Consider the following 17,165-nt stretch of genomic DNA (forward strand, 5'->3'; position numbering starts at 1 on the left):
AGCCCCTAGTAAGTCTCTCTTTCCAGCTGTGTCCTGTCTTCCATGCAGGAGGACCAGTTGAACTACTCCAGGGTGGTGCGTCAGTTCCACTACACGGTGTGGCCTGACCACGGCGTCCCAGAGACCACCCAGTCACTCATCCAGTTTGTCAGGACTGTCAGGGACTACATCAACAGGACCTCCGGGTCTGGGGCTACCGTGGCTCACTGCAGGTGGGTCCCCAACTCCCTAGGTCCCCCATTCAACACAAAACAACACTCTAGGACACACTGAGATATAGTGTATTGTCTTCCCTGAAGAAACTGTTATAGCTACAGCATGCAGTAATGACCAGGGTTGAGGTCAGTTCAATTTCAGTTCAAAAGAAATTGACTGAAATTATGCGGTCAAATTATATTTACCCTCTCCATTTGGGTAGTGTGACTAAATTTGATCTGGCCTCCGACCCTCTCTCTCTTTCTTTCTCTCTCTGTCTCCCTCTCCTCCCTATGACAGTGCTGGCGTGGGCCGCACAGGCACCTTCATATCCCTGGACAGAGTGCTGCAGCAGCTGGACACCAAGGACACAGTGGACATCTACGGAGCTGTCTTCGACCTGCGCCTCCACCGCTCACACATGGTTCAGACTGAGGTGAGACTGTCTGTTGGGGTCCACTGGCTGTGTGTGTGTGTGAACCCCAGAACCCATGTTGTGTAATAACATATCCTGTAATAACAGTTATATTTCTGGATGTGGTAATTTTATTTCCAGTGCCAGTATGCTTACCTGCACCAGTGTGTGAGGGACGTCCTCCGAGCCAGGAAGCTTCGCAGTGAGCAGGAGAACCCCCTCTACCCCATCTATGAGAATGTGAACCCTGATCCCCAACGAGGTAAGCCCTCACATTCCTTAGAACTCTCTGTATTGTTGTTCATAATTGGATGACATCACAGATTATCTATTTTTTCAAATATTAGCCTGGTGCATGGTCCAGTCTGTTTGTGCTTAGCCAACTCTTGTCTGTGTTAGTAATATAATTTACGCCATTTAGCAAATGCTTTTATCCAAAGCGACTTACAGTTATGCTTGCATACATTGTATGTATGGGTGGTCCTGGGAATCAAACCCACTATCCTAGTGTAGCAAATGTGTATGACATGGCAAAGATAGTAAAGATGGCTACAACACATACAGTGTATAAGACCAGGTTACTTAATAAGCAACTCTTTCAAACACACAATGCAGCTTTGGTAGCACATATCTATGAGGTTTGGTAGTTGGCTGTCATCACAAATTATATTTTTTGTTTGTTTTTTTGCCTACAGATATGGTATATCCCAGTTATTAAAGATTGTAAGGACTACTGAAGGAGAGAAAAAAGAAAAAAGTTTGTACTTTCACAAGTATAGCACTGCAGGGATACGTGGCAATTTTATTTTTCTACTATTTTTGTTGATTGTTCTTTCCAGATATAATGAAATATAGTAAAATGTATAGCTATTTAATTATATCAGATAATATGAAGTTTAACTGAATTGTATATACATGTCTTATATCTGTGTGTTTGTGTATATGCTTTACATTTGCATTGTTGGCATTTGTACACAGTTTTTTCAATTTTTTTGTTAAGCTATCATTTGCACATTATTATGTGGCACAGACCAAAAAACATTATACACTGAAAACTGTAAAAAAAAATCTAATAATACATCAATCAAATTCCTATAACAGTATTCACATATTCAATAAGTGTATAGGCTACTGTAACTTTCACAAGTCACTTTTCTGAAATGTTAGACAAAAATTATTTCTGTTTGAAGTTACACTTATTTTCATAAGCACTGAGGACATACATAAATATATGATATATGTATGTAGATGAATACATTATACATGTATTTGTAGATATTGAATATAAAAAAGGATTGTCATATGCGTTATGAAAGCACACCGTGTATGTTGTGTAGTCCACATTTGTGTGTAGCCTATGTAAAATAAGAATGATGTACTTTATCATCATGTCATGGAACTACAAATCACACATCTGTAAATCCACAACCCTACATTGTCAACATGACTGTAATCATATGAGTGAATGATTGGATTCTGTGAATCGTTACACAAATGATAGTAGTTACTGAATGCAGTTTTCCCATGTTGCAATCAATGTAAGCCTGTAATAATATCAAGATGAGGGAATTAATATATTCTTCAAGTGTTTCAATAAAATACTTACATAACTGAAAAAAATATCATTGATATCATTTTTTATTCATATTATTAATGTATCTATGATTCATTGTCAATATTGATGTATGCTGGAGTCATGATTTGGTGGGATGCCACCAAGAGTAACAAACCCCATCCCCGCGCGTGCGCAGTTCACCACATCGAAAATGATTGCTTCAAACTCTCGGAAGTTTAGCCAAGTTGCTGTGATGTAGCTGGCCAGCTAGCTTGCTACATACATAACGTTAGCTAAAAGACGGTGCGACTAAGGTAAAATAGCTTATTTTATTGTTCCACTCTATATCGAGACATAAAGGATTATACATGGAATTACATCAATTTGCGTTCGAAAACAAGAATGGTAGCCACCTTTGGAAGAAGTTGTGATTGTTTTTTTTGGCGCTTTAGCAACCCAGAGGAAGGATGGTGGAGTTGAGCTAACACAACAGGCTAACGCTAGCTTAATATGCTATAGCAGAGCTAGCTAGCTTGGTTGCGATCGTTTGTGTCTGAAACGTTTGGAAGAACTACCCCATCCATTTGCCAGGGACTCGTATGTATCCGTTAATGTATTAACAAAGAGATGCATTTGATTCATCTTAGTTTTTGACCAATTACTAATTAGCAAGCTAACGTTAGTTATCTTGGCTAGTAAAGTTAGGACTTAACCACCGTCCTCACGAGTCCGGAGAGCTAGCTAACTAGTTAGCCAGAAAGCTACACATGAAGGTGCTACGCTAGTTTGTCCACACCACGTCTAACCAATAGATGAAGATACTATCGCTAAATTAACAATTATATTAGTCATACCGTTTCATATCAATAAGGTAACTAAGTCAAAACCTTGTAATCTGATCTCATTTAAAAAAGCTTTGGCCCATGCTACTACAATGGAGTTAGCCACCGTAGCTAGCTAATTAGCTTTCCTAGCTAGCGAACGTTACATTTTCTTTTAAAACTTGGAAGACACAAAAGCTAACTAGCTAGCTAACTCCAATTGTATCACACACTAGCTTGCTAGATCATCAGTTGTCAAAGGTATTCGTCCAGCTAGCTACCTAACTTGGCTGACAGTAAACTAAATGTGTGCAGGGCAGGCCCACATTTTATGTTGGCATAGCAGATAAAGCATCATGACTGCTCCTCCTCAGCCTCGGAGGAAAGAACCAGGGATACTGGTGGCTGGATCTAGGTAAGACAGAAACCCTCTGTTAATAAAGAGTTTGTCACTTTGTCTCTTTCACATCAATCACATGTAGCTAACTACAACTCCATGATGTTCATTCACTTTCTCCGACACTGGTTCTAATGGTTTCACATTCCTTATCCCCCAGACATCAGATGGTGCTCTGAAGAAGCCATGGGAAGCTGCTTGAGCTGTCCAGAGAAGGAGTCAATCCCAGATAATCATCAAACCAAATTTAAGGTTGGTCTCTTGATCTGTTACAACAATCCTACTTCAATGGTGGGCCATTGCCGAGCTAAGTCAACCCAAATTCTAGGTATGACAGATTTCGCAACATGTAAAAAACAGTCTGTGGACTTCCCACCTGAATTAATGGGAAATATTGTTTTCACAATGAATACCATCTTCAGTGCATTGCAGTGTAGACATGTTTGTGTTGACTGACACAACGTGTTGTCTAAAGTTATTGTTCTGTTGCCAGGTGATAAATGTGGATGATGATGGGAACGAGCTGGGCTCGGGCGTGATGGAGCTGACAGAGGCCGAGCTGGTCCTCCACACCCATCGCCGTGACGATGTTAGGTGGCCTTACATGTGCCTGCGTCGCTATGGCTACGACTCCAACCTCTTCTCATTCGAGAGCGGCCACCGCTGCAAGACGGGACCAGGTCAACCAATAGAGATTTCCATTCCAAACAAATATCGTTTTAACTTATTTTATTCGTTGATTTTGTAATTTTCAACAACCATTCTCAGCATATGTCACTCCAAAGCTAACTAACGTATGTGGTGCCTCAGCTGCCTGGACAGGAGTATACATACAACGGTGTAATAATGTTGAAAATGTTATACACAGTGTTGTGGATCTAACATGAACCATGGTAAACATCAGAATACATTGAATCACATCTGCAACTAGGTCCATTAGGCCCCAACAACATCAGCTTTGTTGTTGACATATTGACTTGGACCTGTCATTGATTATGCTGCAATGCCAAATGACACATATGTCTGTGTGGTTATTTTTGGACTCCATCCATGCTTTCAAAAGGATGAGGACTGGTGGTGAGAGAGAGGGAGGGGTGGGGGTTGTGACAGGGGGGGTGGTTACTATGGGTTCCGGTAAGTCACACTCCTTGTGTTCGCACCTCATGCTGTGATGATGAATGACATACTACTGTGATTACCAGAAATATTAGTCAGAAATATAATCATTATGGCATCGTTGACTTAAGTATGGATTGGATGTCCATTTTAGTGATTCTATTTCTGTGGTTACAGTATTGATGCATGTGTCTGACTCTGTGTGGTGTTGTGCTGTGAGAGGGAGTTTTTTTGTTTGTTTTGTTGCACAAGTAGAGCATAGCTGTGTGTTCTGTGTTTTCTCTTTGTGCATTATGCAGTGTTAGTTAGTTTGTCTCTATTGTTATGCTGTACTTATGGAAGTTCAAATCAAATTTTATTTGTCACACATACACATGGTTAGCAGGTGTTAATGCGAGTGTAGCGAAATGCTTGTGCTTCTAGTTCCGACAATGCAGTAATAACCAACGAGTAATCTAACCTAACAATTCCACAACTGCTACCTAGTAAAGGGATAAAGAATGTGTTCCTTATTGATATTTTGCTATCTTTTTCTTGTCCTTTATCTCTACCACTCTGTTGCATTCCCCTACCTAGTCCATTTAGATCAGTGATCACAAGGTAGACAAGGGCATAGGTTCGAAGACCCGAAATGTACAAACCTTTTGTAAACATGGTCTAAGCAGTGCTGATAGTGGTTGTGCGTCTCATTTGTCTGTATTGCGGTCGTGCGCCCATATGTGATTCCTGGGTTGTTTTTTGACTGCAATTTCACAGTTTTGACTGCAGTTTGACTGTGTTTTATTTGTTTCTTGTCTTTGCATTTGTTTGTGTGTTTTTAGGGATCTTTGCCTTCAAGTGTGTGCGGGCAGAGGAGATCTTCAATATGCTGCAGGAGGTAATGCACAGCCACAGCATCAGTGTGGTGGAGGAGGCCGTGCTGGAGGCCAACCATCAGTCTGGTAAGACCTTATTCATCCTACAACTAGAACTGGCCCAATTATGAATACTTCTTCCCATACTTGCAATGACCTGAAATGCCCATTGCCATATATACAACACGGAAATATATATGATTTCCATGTTGCCGGACATTTGAGACATGTACAGGACCTGCATTGGGTGCGTAACCTGATTAGGGTATCCCCCCCCCCCCCCCCCCCCCCAGTGCTCAGAATGGCAGAAATCGCATTTAGAATAAGGTAATTCATATTAACAGAACATGCAAGTCTAGGATGCAACAATGTGCGGTCTGGTCCTTCTTACCCAATTCTGATGTGCTCTTTGAACATGTTAGAATAACTGTCCACATTTACTTTTCCTCAGCCAATTTAAAAAATATATTTACAGTTTACCTTTTATTTAACTAGGCAAGTCAGTTAAGAACAAATTCTTATTTTCAATGACGGCCTAGGAACAGTGGGTTCGTCTGCCTTGTTCAGGGGCAAAACGACAGATTTGTAACTTGTCAGCTGGGGGATTTGAACTTGCAACCTTCCGGTTACTAGTCCAATGCTCTAACCACTAGGCTACCCTGCCGCCAATCACTAGAATATGTCAATCTACTATAGTTGAAAAGTTTAGGCTACCTATTCTTTTGTTTAGCTTGTCAAGAAAGAAATGGCCTGTTCCAAATAGTCTCTGGGACATTGTCCCCACTGACTCCCCCCAGTTCTTCCCTTCTCTATGTCTATCTAGCTCTGGGCTACTCTGTCCCCACTGTGCCCAATGGTGTCACCCGGATCCCTTCGGTGGGCGACACCCCCTCGCACCCCTCCACGCGCCACCCGTCTGTGGCCAGCACCCGCCTGCCCTCGGTGGGAGAGGAGTCCTCACACCCCCTGCTCGTGGCTGATGATGCGGTAAGAGAGCAACTCAACACCAAACTATATATTTTTTCTGGATAAAGGAGGCTTAGGTGGAGGTCGGGGGCTTGGCAGGTGTGTCTGAATTTTAAAGAACATTTTAGAGGCCGCCATCTTGGCGGTGTAAATACATTATTGCATTTGTAAACTTATTTCCTGCAATTCTATGCATTTTGCCATGGCTAATGCTGTGTTCTTTTGCTCAAGCATAACTAAATCTATACTGCTAAATTCAAATTTTCAAATCTTTTTTTTTTTAACCTTTTATTTAACTAGGAAAGTCAGTTAAGAACAAATTCTTATTTACAATTCTACATTCCAAAATGGCGTAGCAGTCGGTTGTGTGTTGTTATTGGCTTTTTCTCTCCCTCGTATACATTTTAATCTCACTTTCTATCTATGAACAAAATATACTTTCCTGCAACCCGCCTCACCCAATATGGTACGGATCTGCTATTTTTATTCCTTATAACTGAAACCTCCGTCAGCTAACTAGCTACTAGTCTTTGTTAGCCACGGCTAAAAGGTGGAGACACCTTTTAGCCCGGACACCACCAGCTTTAGCTCAGACAATACATGCCAGTCTGCACAGTGCAATATCAACCCAGAGCATATCGGACTGCTTCTCCCTGCCACATCACAGGATTCCTGCCACTCTGGATCATTACACCAGATCATTGCAACTAGCTAACTGCTACCAAGTGGCTACTGTTAGCTAACGCCTCTGTCCCGAAGCAAGCACCAGTTAGCCTTGAGCTAGCCACGAGCTAGGCCCATATACCAGCTAATTCTAGGGCAACAATCCCTCTTTTGCCAATTGTGCTGGACCCTTTGTTGGTGACGCGGAGCCCCGCCGTTCCATCACGACTCGTCTGATGACGTGGTCGCCCGATGTGGTCTCAACGGGCTTTTCCTTTGCGATGTCGCCAAAGACCCATCTTCATGGTACCCCATTTTGTTTCTGTCGGCCCTAGCCTCGAATTCAGGTCCTGTATGTACCTAACTGACCCGCTCTGCCCATTCATCGTCATTTAACCATTGCTGTCTTAGTTCTCCTGATCAACAGAGCAATCAGTCCCGCTCACCTTGCCTTAGATAGCTCTTTTGTCCCACCACCCACACATGCAGAGACCTCACCAGGCTTAACTGGTCCCACCAGAGACGAAACCTCTCTCATCGTCACTCAATGCCTAGGTTTACCTCCACTGTACTTTACCTCCATTTTACCATACCCTTGTCTGTACATTATGCCCTGAATCTATTCTACCACGCCCAGAAATCTGCTCCTTTTATTATCTGTTCCCAATGCATTAGATGACCAGTTCTTATAGCCTTTAGCTGTATCCTTATCCTACTCCTCCTCTGTTCCTCTGGTGATGTAGAGGTTAACCCAGGCCCTGTAGACCCCAGTACCACACCTATTCCCAAGGCGCTATCATTTGTTGACTTCTGTAACTGTAAAAGCCTTGGTTTCATGCATGTTAACATCAGAAGCCTCCTCCCTAAGTTTGTTTTACTCACTGCTTTAGCACACTCCGTCAACCCGAAAGCAAAGGCTAGCTTTTTCAAACAGAAATTAGCGTCCTGCAGCACAAACTCCAAAATGTTCTGGGACACTGTAAAGTCAATGGAGAATAAGAACACCTCCTCCCAGCTTCCCACTGCACTGAGGCTAGGAAGCAATATCATCACCGATAAATCCACGATAATCGAGAATTTCAATAAGCATTTTTCTAGGGCTGACCATGCTTTCCACCTGGCTACCCCTGCCCCGGCCAACAGCAACTTGCACAAGCCCCCACCTGCTTTTCCTTCACCCAAATCCAGATAGCTGATGTTCTGAAAGAGCTGCAAGATGTGGACCCCTACAAATCATCTGGGCTAGACAATCTGAACCCTCTCTTTCTAAAATTATCCTCCGCAATTGTTGCAGCCGCAATTACTATCCTGTTCAACCTCACTTTGAGATCTGAGATCCCTAGAGATTGGAAAGCTGTCATCCCCCTCTTCAAAGGGGGAGAAACTCTAGACCCAAACTGTTATAGACCTACAGTTTAAGTCGAAAGTTTACATACACTTAAGTTGGAGTCATTAAAACTCATTTTTCAACCACTCCACAATTGTTTTGTGAACAAAATATAGTTTTGGCAAATCGGTTAGAACATCTACAAGTAATTTTTCCAACAATTGTTTAGAGAGATTATTTCACTTATAATTCAAAGTATCACAATTCCAGTGGGTCAGAAGTTTACATACACTAAGTTGACTGCCTTTAAACAGCTTGGAAAATTCCAGAAAATGATGTCATGGCTTTAGATGCTTCTGATAGACGAATTGACATAATTTGAGTCAATTGGAGGTGTACTTGTTGATGTATTTCAAGGCCTACCTTCAAACTCAGTGCCTCTTTGCTTGACATCATGGGAAAATCAAAAAAAATCAGCCAAGATCTCAGAAAAACATATTGTAGACTTCCACAAGTCTCATCCTTGAGGGCAATTTCTAAATTCCTGACGGTACCACGTTAATCTGTACAAACAATAGTAAGTATAAACACCATGGGACCACGCAGCCGTCATACCGCTCAGGGAGGAGACACGTTCTGTCTCCTAGAGATGAACGTACTTTGGTGTGAAAAGTGCAAATTAATCCCAGAACAACAGCAAAGGCCCTTGTGAAGATGCTGGAGGAAACGGGTACAAAAGTATCTATATCCACAGTAAAACGAGTCCTATATCGACATAACCTGAAAGGCCGCTCAGCAAGGTAGAAGCCACTGCTCCAAAACCACCATAAAAAAGCAAGACTATGGTTTGCAACTGCACATGGGGACAAGGATTGTACTTTTTGGAGAAATGACCTCTGGTCTGATGAATTTTGGCCATAATGACCATCGTTATGTTTGGAGGAAAAAGGGGAGGCTTGCAAGCCGAAGAACACCATCCCAACCGTGAAGAATGGGGGTGGCAGCATCATGTTGTGAGGGTGCTTTGCTGCATGAGGGACTGGTGCACTTCACAAAATAGATGGCATCATGAGGGAGGAAAATGATGTGGATATATTGAAGCAACACATCAGTTAAAGCTTGGTCGCAAATGGGTCTTCCAAATGGACAATGACCCCAAGCATACTTCCAAAGTTGTTGCAAAATGGCTTAAGGACAAAAAAGTCAAGGTATTGGAGTGGCCATCACAAAGCCCTGTCCTCATCCTATAGAAAATGTGTGGGCAGAACTGAAAAAGTGTGTGCGAGCAAGGAGGCCTACAAACCTGACTGTTACACCAGCTCTATCAGGTGGAAAGGGCCAAAATTCACCCAAATTATTGTGGGAAGCTTGTGGAAGGCTACCTGAAACATTTGACCCAAGTTAGACTATTTTAAAGTCAATGCTACACTAAATTCGTTTTTAGTATGTAAACTTCTGACCCACTGGGAATGTGGTGAAAGAAATAAAAGCTGAAATAAATTTTCTGTACTATTATTCTTTTCACATTCTTAAAATAAGTGGTGATCCTAACTGGCCTAAGACAGGGCATTTTTACTGCAATTAAATGTCAGGAATTGTGAAAAACTGAGTTTAAATGTATTTGGCTAAGGTGTGTGTAAACTTCTGACTTCAACTGTATATCCATCCTGTCCTGCCTTTCTGAAGTCTTCGAAAGCCAAGTTAACAAAACAGATCACCGACCATTTCGAATCCCACCATACCTTCTCCGTTATGCAATCTGGTTTCCGAGCTGGTCTTGGGTGCACAGCAGCTGCGCTCAATATCCTAAATGATATAACCGCCATCGATAGAAGACGATACTGTGCAGCCGTATACATCACCCTGGCCAAGGCTTTCGACTCTGTCAATCACCGCATTCTTATCGGCAGACTCAACAGCCTTGGTTTCTCAAATGACTGCCTCGCCTGGTTCACCAACTACTTCTCAGAGTTCAGTGTGTCAAATCGGAGGGCCTGTTGTCCAGACCTCTGGCAGTCTCTATGGGGGTGCGGCAGGGTTAAATTCTCGGGCCGACTATTGTCTCTGTGTATATCAATGATGTCGCTCTTGCTGCTGCTACCCTCGTAAAAATCCTACCGATCCTTGACTTCGGCGATGTCATTTACAAAATAGCCTCCAACACTCTACTCAGCTAATTGGATGTAGTTTATCACAGTGCCATCTGTTTTGTCACCAAAGCCCCATATACTACCCACCACTGCGACCTGTATGCTCTCGTTGACTGGCCCTCACTTCATATTCGTCGCCAAACCCACTGGTCGCAGGTCATCTATAAGTCTTTGCTAGGTTAAGCCCCGCCTTATGTCACCATAGCAACTCCCACCCGTAGCACGTGCTCCAGCAGGTTTATTTCACTGGTCATCCCCCAACTCCTACTTTGGCCTCCTTTCCTTCCAGTTCTCTGTTGCCAATGACTGGAACGAATTGCAAAAATCACTGAAGCTGGAGACTTATCTCCCTCACTAATAATTTAATAATCAGCTGTCATAGCGGCTTACCGATCACTGCACCTGTAGACAGCCCATCTTTAAATAGCACACCCAACTACCTCATCCCCATATTGTTATTTATTTTTGCTCTTTTGCACCCCATTATCTCCACTTGCACATCTATCATTCTAGTCTTAATGCTAAATTGTAATTATTTCGCCACTATGGCCTATTTATTGCCTTATTTCCCTAATCTTACTACATTTGCACACACTGTATATAGATTGATTTTTCTATTGTGTAATTGACTGTACGTCTGTTTATTCCATGTGTAACTCTGTTGTTTTTGTCTCACTGCTTTGCTTTATCTTGGCCAGGTTGCAGTTGTAAATGAGAACTTGTTCTCAACTGGCCTACCTGGTTAAATAAAGGTTAAATAAAAAAATTACAAAAAAAATAAATAATGACCCCTAACGACGTTGAGCCAATCTCAGCCGGGTGTGGTAGTCTGGAATCGATCCAGGGTCTGTAGTGACGCCTCTAGTATTGAGATACAGTGCCTTACACCGCTGCACCACTCAGGAGCCCCTTTTTATTCTCAAAGATATTGTAAAAAATATATCTTTTTCATTATCTTTCTGCATACTTTATAGCTGGATTTAGTCATTGATTTATTATTTTTGTTACACTGTTTGGACTTAAGCGACCTGAAATAACACTTAGGCAGCCCGCAAAAAACATGTAATGGCAGAAAACTTCCTTCAAACACATTAACATCTGAGGGAATAGAATAAGGCCAGCACACTGAAATACTCCAGCCCCTATAGCTTTATATACTGAGTGTACAAAACATTAGGACCATCTTCCTTATATTGTGTTGCACCCCCTTTTGCCCTCACAACAGCCTCAATTCGTCTGGGCATGGATTTTACATGGTGTCAAGTGTTCCACAGAGATGCTGGCCCATGTTGACGCCAATGCTTCCCAAAGTTGTGTCAGGTTGGTTGGATGTCCTTTGGGTGGTGGACCATTCTTGATACACATGGGAAACTGTTGAGCGTGACAAACCCCATCTGTGTTGAAGTTCTTGACACACTCAAACTGGTGCGCTTGGCACCTACTACCATACCCCGTTCAAAGGCACTTAAATATTTTGTCTGGCCCATTCCCCTCTGAATGGCATACACACAGTCCATGTCTCAAGTCTTACAAATCCTTCTTTAACCTGTCTCCTCCCCTTCGTCTACACTGATTGAAGTGGATTTAACAAGTGACATCACTAAGGGATCACCTGGATTCCCCTGGTCAGTCTGTCATGGAAAGAACTGATGTTCCTAATGTTTTGTGCACAGTGTAGATGAAACAAGACCTCTCAATAAAAATGTTTGAGTTGTTTGGCAGAGCACATTTTGTCTCCTAGACCAGGGGTTCTCAAACCTTTTGTGTCTGGGGGTACCTTTTTGTGAAAGAAAATTCAACAGGGACCCTCTCAAAATCAACACACAACTTGTGTTAGATAAAAATGGCATATAAGGAGTTTTACTATGACTCCGGCAGTGCGTGGCTGGACCAACCAAGGCTCGGGCCATGGGAAGGAACATTTTAAAGGCCTGCACCAGAGCATAAAAAAAACAGTTTTCAAGCTAATTTCCTGCGTTCTATACATTTTGTCATGGGGCAGAGACATTTTTTGTTGTTGCAGACAGGGTTTAGTTTTTAAATGCAGGGCCTCTCTCTATTAATCTATTAATAGGCTAGATTTGGTTATAATGACTCAGTGCATTCGGAAAGTATGTTTCTACAACCTGATTGGAATCCACCTGTGGGAAATTCAATCTATTGGACATGATTTGGAAAGGCATACACTTGTCGATATAAGGTCCCACAGTTGACAGTGCATGTCAGCAAAAACCGATCTATGAGGTCAAAGGAATTGTCTGTAGAGCTCCGAGACAGGATTGTATTGAGGCACAGATCTGGGGAAGGGTACCAAAATAATTCTGCCGCATTGAAGGTCCCCAAGAACACAGGGGCCCCTATCATTTTTAAATGGAAGATGTTTGGAATGTCCGAAATAATCTTCCTAGAGCTGGCCGCCCTGCCAAACTGAGCAATTGTGGGAGAAGGGCCTTTGTCAGGGAGGTGACCAAGAACCCGATGGTCACTGACAGAGCTTCAGAGTTCCTCTGTGGAAATGGGAGAACCTTCCAGTAGAACAACCATCTCTGCAGCACTCCACCAATCAGGCCTTTATGGTAAAGTGGCCAGACGGAAGCCACTCCTCAGTAAAAGGCACGTGACAGCCCACTTGGAGATTCTCTGGTCTTAGGAATCGAAGATTGAACTCTTTGGCCTGAATGCCAAGCGTCATGTCTAGAGGAAACCTGGCACCATCTCTACGGTGAAGCATGGTGGTGGCAGCATCATGCTATGGAGATATTTTTCAGAGGCAGGGACCGAGCAAAGTACAGATGCAGCTTGAGAGGATCTGCAGAGAAGAATGGGAGAAACTCCCCAATGGGAGAATGGGAGAAACTCCCCAAATACAGGTGTGCCAAGCTTGTAGCGTCATACCCAAGAAGACTCGAGGCTGTAACCAATCATATTGTTAAAATACAAATAGCATGACTTTTTCATGTGTAAACTAGTCTTCAATGGTGGACTGCGACAGAGCAGGTAAATGTGGAACTGGAATGTTAAAATGTTATTGTTTTTACTGGCCCCGGCCATAATGTTGGACTCTGATTACATTGTGTTGTATTACACCCACTAAACTTATTCCATGGATCCCTTGGCCAAAATAATGTTCATTTAAATTGAGAACCCTGTCCTAGACTAAAGAGAACATCCACTGTGACATTGATGGGTAATATGTAAAAGCTGCCGAGTTGGTGTGATGACAATGTTATATTAACCCCGTCTCCTGATCCGTCTACAGATCCACACCTATGTGAACACCACAGGTCTGCTGGATGACCAGCCTAGCCCTCTGACTGTTCCAGCCCCCCTGGACAGCCCCGACTCAGGCCAGTCCCAGTGTTCCCCTACACCCCCCCCTCCACGGGTAGCCAGACCAGAGCCTCTGCCCCCCATGCCCCAGCTCCAGGAAGAGCCCCAGGTACTGCTCGAGCCCCTGGGGGTGCGCTTCGTGCTGGGACCCACCCCTGTGCAGAAGAAGATGGCCAAGGGGAAGCAGTCTACTGGGGGTGGAGATGGAGAGGAGGCAGAGGAGGACCCAGAGTCCCCAGATCTCGGAGAGGGGGAGACAAACAGCCACACCGACACACACTGTGCCACAGAGGCCCCAGCCCTACTGGAGGGCCAGTCTCAGCCGCCCCACACACACTCCAACGGCACCTCTGTCGGGGTTACTGCCCCAATAACAGCCCCCCGCCTCCAACGCACGCCCCCCGACACCCTGCAGAATGTCAACAACTCAGCCCAGCGACGCACGGCCCTCTTGGACTATGAGAACCTCCCGGCTCTGCCGCCCGTTTGGGAGACCCGCAAGCCCAGCAACGAGGAGGTGGAGAACAATGGAGGCGGCCAGGGGGGGCTGAAGACGCCATCCCTCAACGGCTACAACCACCACCACCACTCCTACTCCCACCCCCTGTCAGCCTACCCCTCTCTTTCGGCCATGGAACCCTCCCACAACTACGTCAACACAGAGAATGTGACGGCTCCTCTCAGCGCCCGCTGTGCCCCCGACATGGTACGCCGCCGCACCGACGGACCCACCATCTTCAACTTTGACTTCCGCCGGCCGTTGGGGCTGCTGTGCCAGGAGCCTCCCAAGACGCTCAACTACATCGAGGTGGAGATGGAATCTACCACCACCTCTTCATCCGCAGCTGCCAAGGGTGCCTCCTCAGACACCAGCAATCCCCACACACCCCGCACCCCTACCTCGCCGCTGCCACCTACCACCCCCACGCGCCGCACCGAGCTCTACGCCTTCATTGACATCGAGCGCACCGCCGCCATGTCAAGCCTGCAGAAGGCTCGGCCGCGCGACGACGGAACGTCGAGGAAAACGCGGCACAATAGCACAGAGCTGCCCACCAAAAGCACTGTCTGACTGAACGGATCCTCCTTGCACCTTTTTCTACTATGAACCCCTTTAGAAAAAAAATATGAAAAAAATGTGAAGGCAGTCTACACAGGGGACTTTCTTAATAAACACAGGCCATGGAGACATTGGAAATGTATTCAAAGAGACTCCAGAAATCGGTCTTAAATGAGATTTAAACAGACTTTCTGTTGTGTGTGGTTGGTTACCAAAGTAGGTACTTACTTGCGATATACCAATTTATTCCTATGGTAATATAATACCTCTTCTCCTTCACTCATTCTTCAGTGCATTTGGGTTGTTTATTATGTTAATAAGACTGGACTGCATTCCTCCTCACCCCCCCCCCCCCCCCCCCCCCCCCCCCCCTTTGGTACAAATCAGAATTTTTGAACAAAGCATTCCATTTAGCCATTTTGAATGATATGATTCACTACATGCATTGCTGTTGTAATTTCAGTATCTGAGGATTACATGGTACACTACATGTTTCTGACTATGTACACTAGATCCTGGCACAATAAATGTCTGTTCTGTTTTAATGTATTCAACCCATCAATTGCCCCCCCCCTCCCCCCCTAGTCCTAGATGACCTAGCACTGATTCTAGTACTAAACTCGATATGAATATACGGCATGTTTCTCTGTCTAGGCATTGCTGACGTATGCCAGATCTTATAACGCCCGGATAGGTATTTTACGTATTGGTAAAACACATAGGTTCTAACAATCTGGTGCACGACGGCACGCCACCATTGGTTGATGCACGCAGCGTCGGAGCGGGGAACGCAACCCAAGTTTTGATGCAGTTTTGAGACTTGGTATTGGGTATGAGTCGTTGTGTAAATGACAGGATGTGGTTCGATATCCCTCTTGTTAATTCTATTTGAACAAATCAGATTATGTCATCTGATATCTGTGCAGTTCTAATTTGGCTGTCAGCCCTTCAATTTATGATATTCTTTAGCGACAAGGTTCTTTTTGTGGGTATTTATAGTGGAGCTGTCCCATCACAAAAGAAAATTGAGCCAGTCAACTCACTAGCCAACTGATTGTTCAAGATGTCACCAATAGTGAAGGAGCTAGGCACAACAGGGTGCCTTTAAAAAATATGTTTTTTACAATATGACGTTTAGGGCTCTGTTCGATATGTATCGCGGAAGTTCGACGTTAGTGTGATGGAAACTTCAAAGCAATGTTTCTGCATTTAACGTCAACGCTGCATATGTCTGCTCAATTGGAAATGACCTTTACATTGCTATTACGCTATTTGTAACACTTCAGCAAGCTTTTAAGAGCTACTGCCCCTAAAAACCAACTAATCGATTTGAAAACGACCAGAAACATGTATTAGTAACTGGGGTCATTTTTGACAAAGTCCTTTAAAACGGAGTTTGGGACACCCCCGGACCGCTCATTATTAGCATTTGCGCGGGTGTAGGTGAACAAGCAGCTGACCCGCACCACTAGTGTGAGTGCCCTGAGAAGGAAGCTATATCATGCGGAATATGTGGTTGGAGTTCGTTGGTCCCCAGTGGTGGTGAGTACTATATACATGTAGCTACACCATAGACTGATGGTCATTATTGCTAACTAGCTGACGAACGTTATTCTGCCTCAATACCACTCCGATTTGGCTTGGAAAAACAAACGTTTCAAAAGAAGGCAAATCATTAGTAGGACACCCTTTTTGTCGTGATTGTGATGTTGCCAGATTGACTTTAGATGCATTATAACTTTACCCAGTTTACTAAAATTGAGGGACCACCATATTTTAGCTATTTATTTATTTTGCTAGCAACTAACGTCAATGGCAACTTCTCTAAAGTAAAGTTGTTTTATACTAATTATTTAGCAGTGTCATCGTATTTCCATGGCACTATTACATTATCCTCCGAGGTGCAATCCATGTCTTGGGCACAAATAAATATTGAATGCAGCTGGTGGTACTAGCTAACTAATGTATGACCACAACAGTGTACTAACTAACAACAAACTCCAACATGTCACAGTTGGTTCCATAGTATAACTGCGCCACCGGCCTGAAACCAATCGAATCTGGAGCCAATCAGTCTAGCATCCAAATAAGATTACGTTATTTCTCGAGCTATGTTTATAATTGAGGGTTGGTGGATTACATTAAGGGACATTTCCATTCCCTATATAACACAAGACACTGCGATAACATTCACCCCCCACTGCCGCACCTCGTGTAGTCAATTCTCTAATCAGACACTGGGGTTACCAACCATACTCTGGAATTCTTATTTTCACATTGCCAAAACATCATCATCCCTCAATAACTTCAAGCAAA

General features: G+C 43.8%; 2 protein-coding genes across 9 annotated transcripts in view; both read left to right on the forward strand.

Annotated features, from left to right (window-relative positions):
• LOC139375040 (receptor-type tyrosine-protein phosphatase beta-like) overlaps positions 1 to 2,230 on the forward strand; it is a 52,750-nt gene extending 50,520 nt beyond the window's left edge. For all 5 annotated transcript variants that reach the window (XM_071116433.1, XM_071116424.1, XM_071116415.1 and 2 more), the window contains 4 exons: positions 49 to 212; positions 496 to 631; positions 752 to 872; positions 1,306 to 2,230. In XM_071116433.1, the coding sequence (XP_070972534.1) occupies positions 49 to 212; positions 496 to 631; positions 752 to 872; positions 1,306 to 1,328 (444 nt within the window). In that variant the 3' untranslated portion in view covers positions 1,329 to 2,230. The remainder of the gene's footprint in view (positions 1 to 48; positions 213 to 495; positions 632 to 751; positions 873 to 1,305) is intronic.
• A 168-nt stretch (positions 2,231 to 2,398) lies between these two features.
• Positions 2,399 to 15,390, forward strand: LOC139375064 (fibroblast growth factor receptor substrate 2-like). Of its 4 annotated transcripts, none has more exons than XM_071116469.1 (7): positions 2,399 to 2,479; positions 3,302 to 3,401; positions 3,544 to 3,635; positions 3,877 to 4,063; positions 5,321 to 5,440; positions 6,177 to 6,340; positions 13,719 to 15,390. In XM_071116469.1, exons 3-7 carry the CDS (start codon positions 3,570 to 3,572, stop codon positions 14,859 to 14,861), a joined length of 1,680 nt encoding a protein of 559 aa, XP_070972570.1. In that variant the 5' UTR covers positions 2,399 to 2,479; positions 3,302 to 3,401; positions 3,544 to 3,569; the 3' UTR covers positions 14,862 to 15,390. The 4 variants fall into 4 exon arrangements, with proteins under 4 accessions (XP_070972570.1, XP_070972590.1, XP_070972579.1 ...); XM_071116489.1 differs by having other exon boundaries at positions 2,479 to 2,762; XM_071116478.1 differs by lacking the exon at positions 2,399 to 2,479 and adding an exon at positions 2,815 to 3,036.
• The last annotated feature ends 1,775 nt before the right edge of the window (positions 15,391 to 17,165 follow it).

Source organism: Oncorhynchus clarkii, chromosome 2 (genome assembly GCF_045791955.1).
Source record: "Oncorhynchus clarkii lewisi isolate Uvic-CL-2024 chromosome 2, UVic_Ocla_1.0, whole genome shotgun sequence".
Lineage (NCBI taxonomy): Eukaryota > Metazoa > Chordata > Actinopteri > Salmoniformes > Salmonidae > Oncorhynchus > Oncorhynchus clarkii.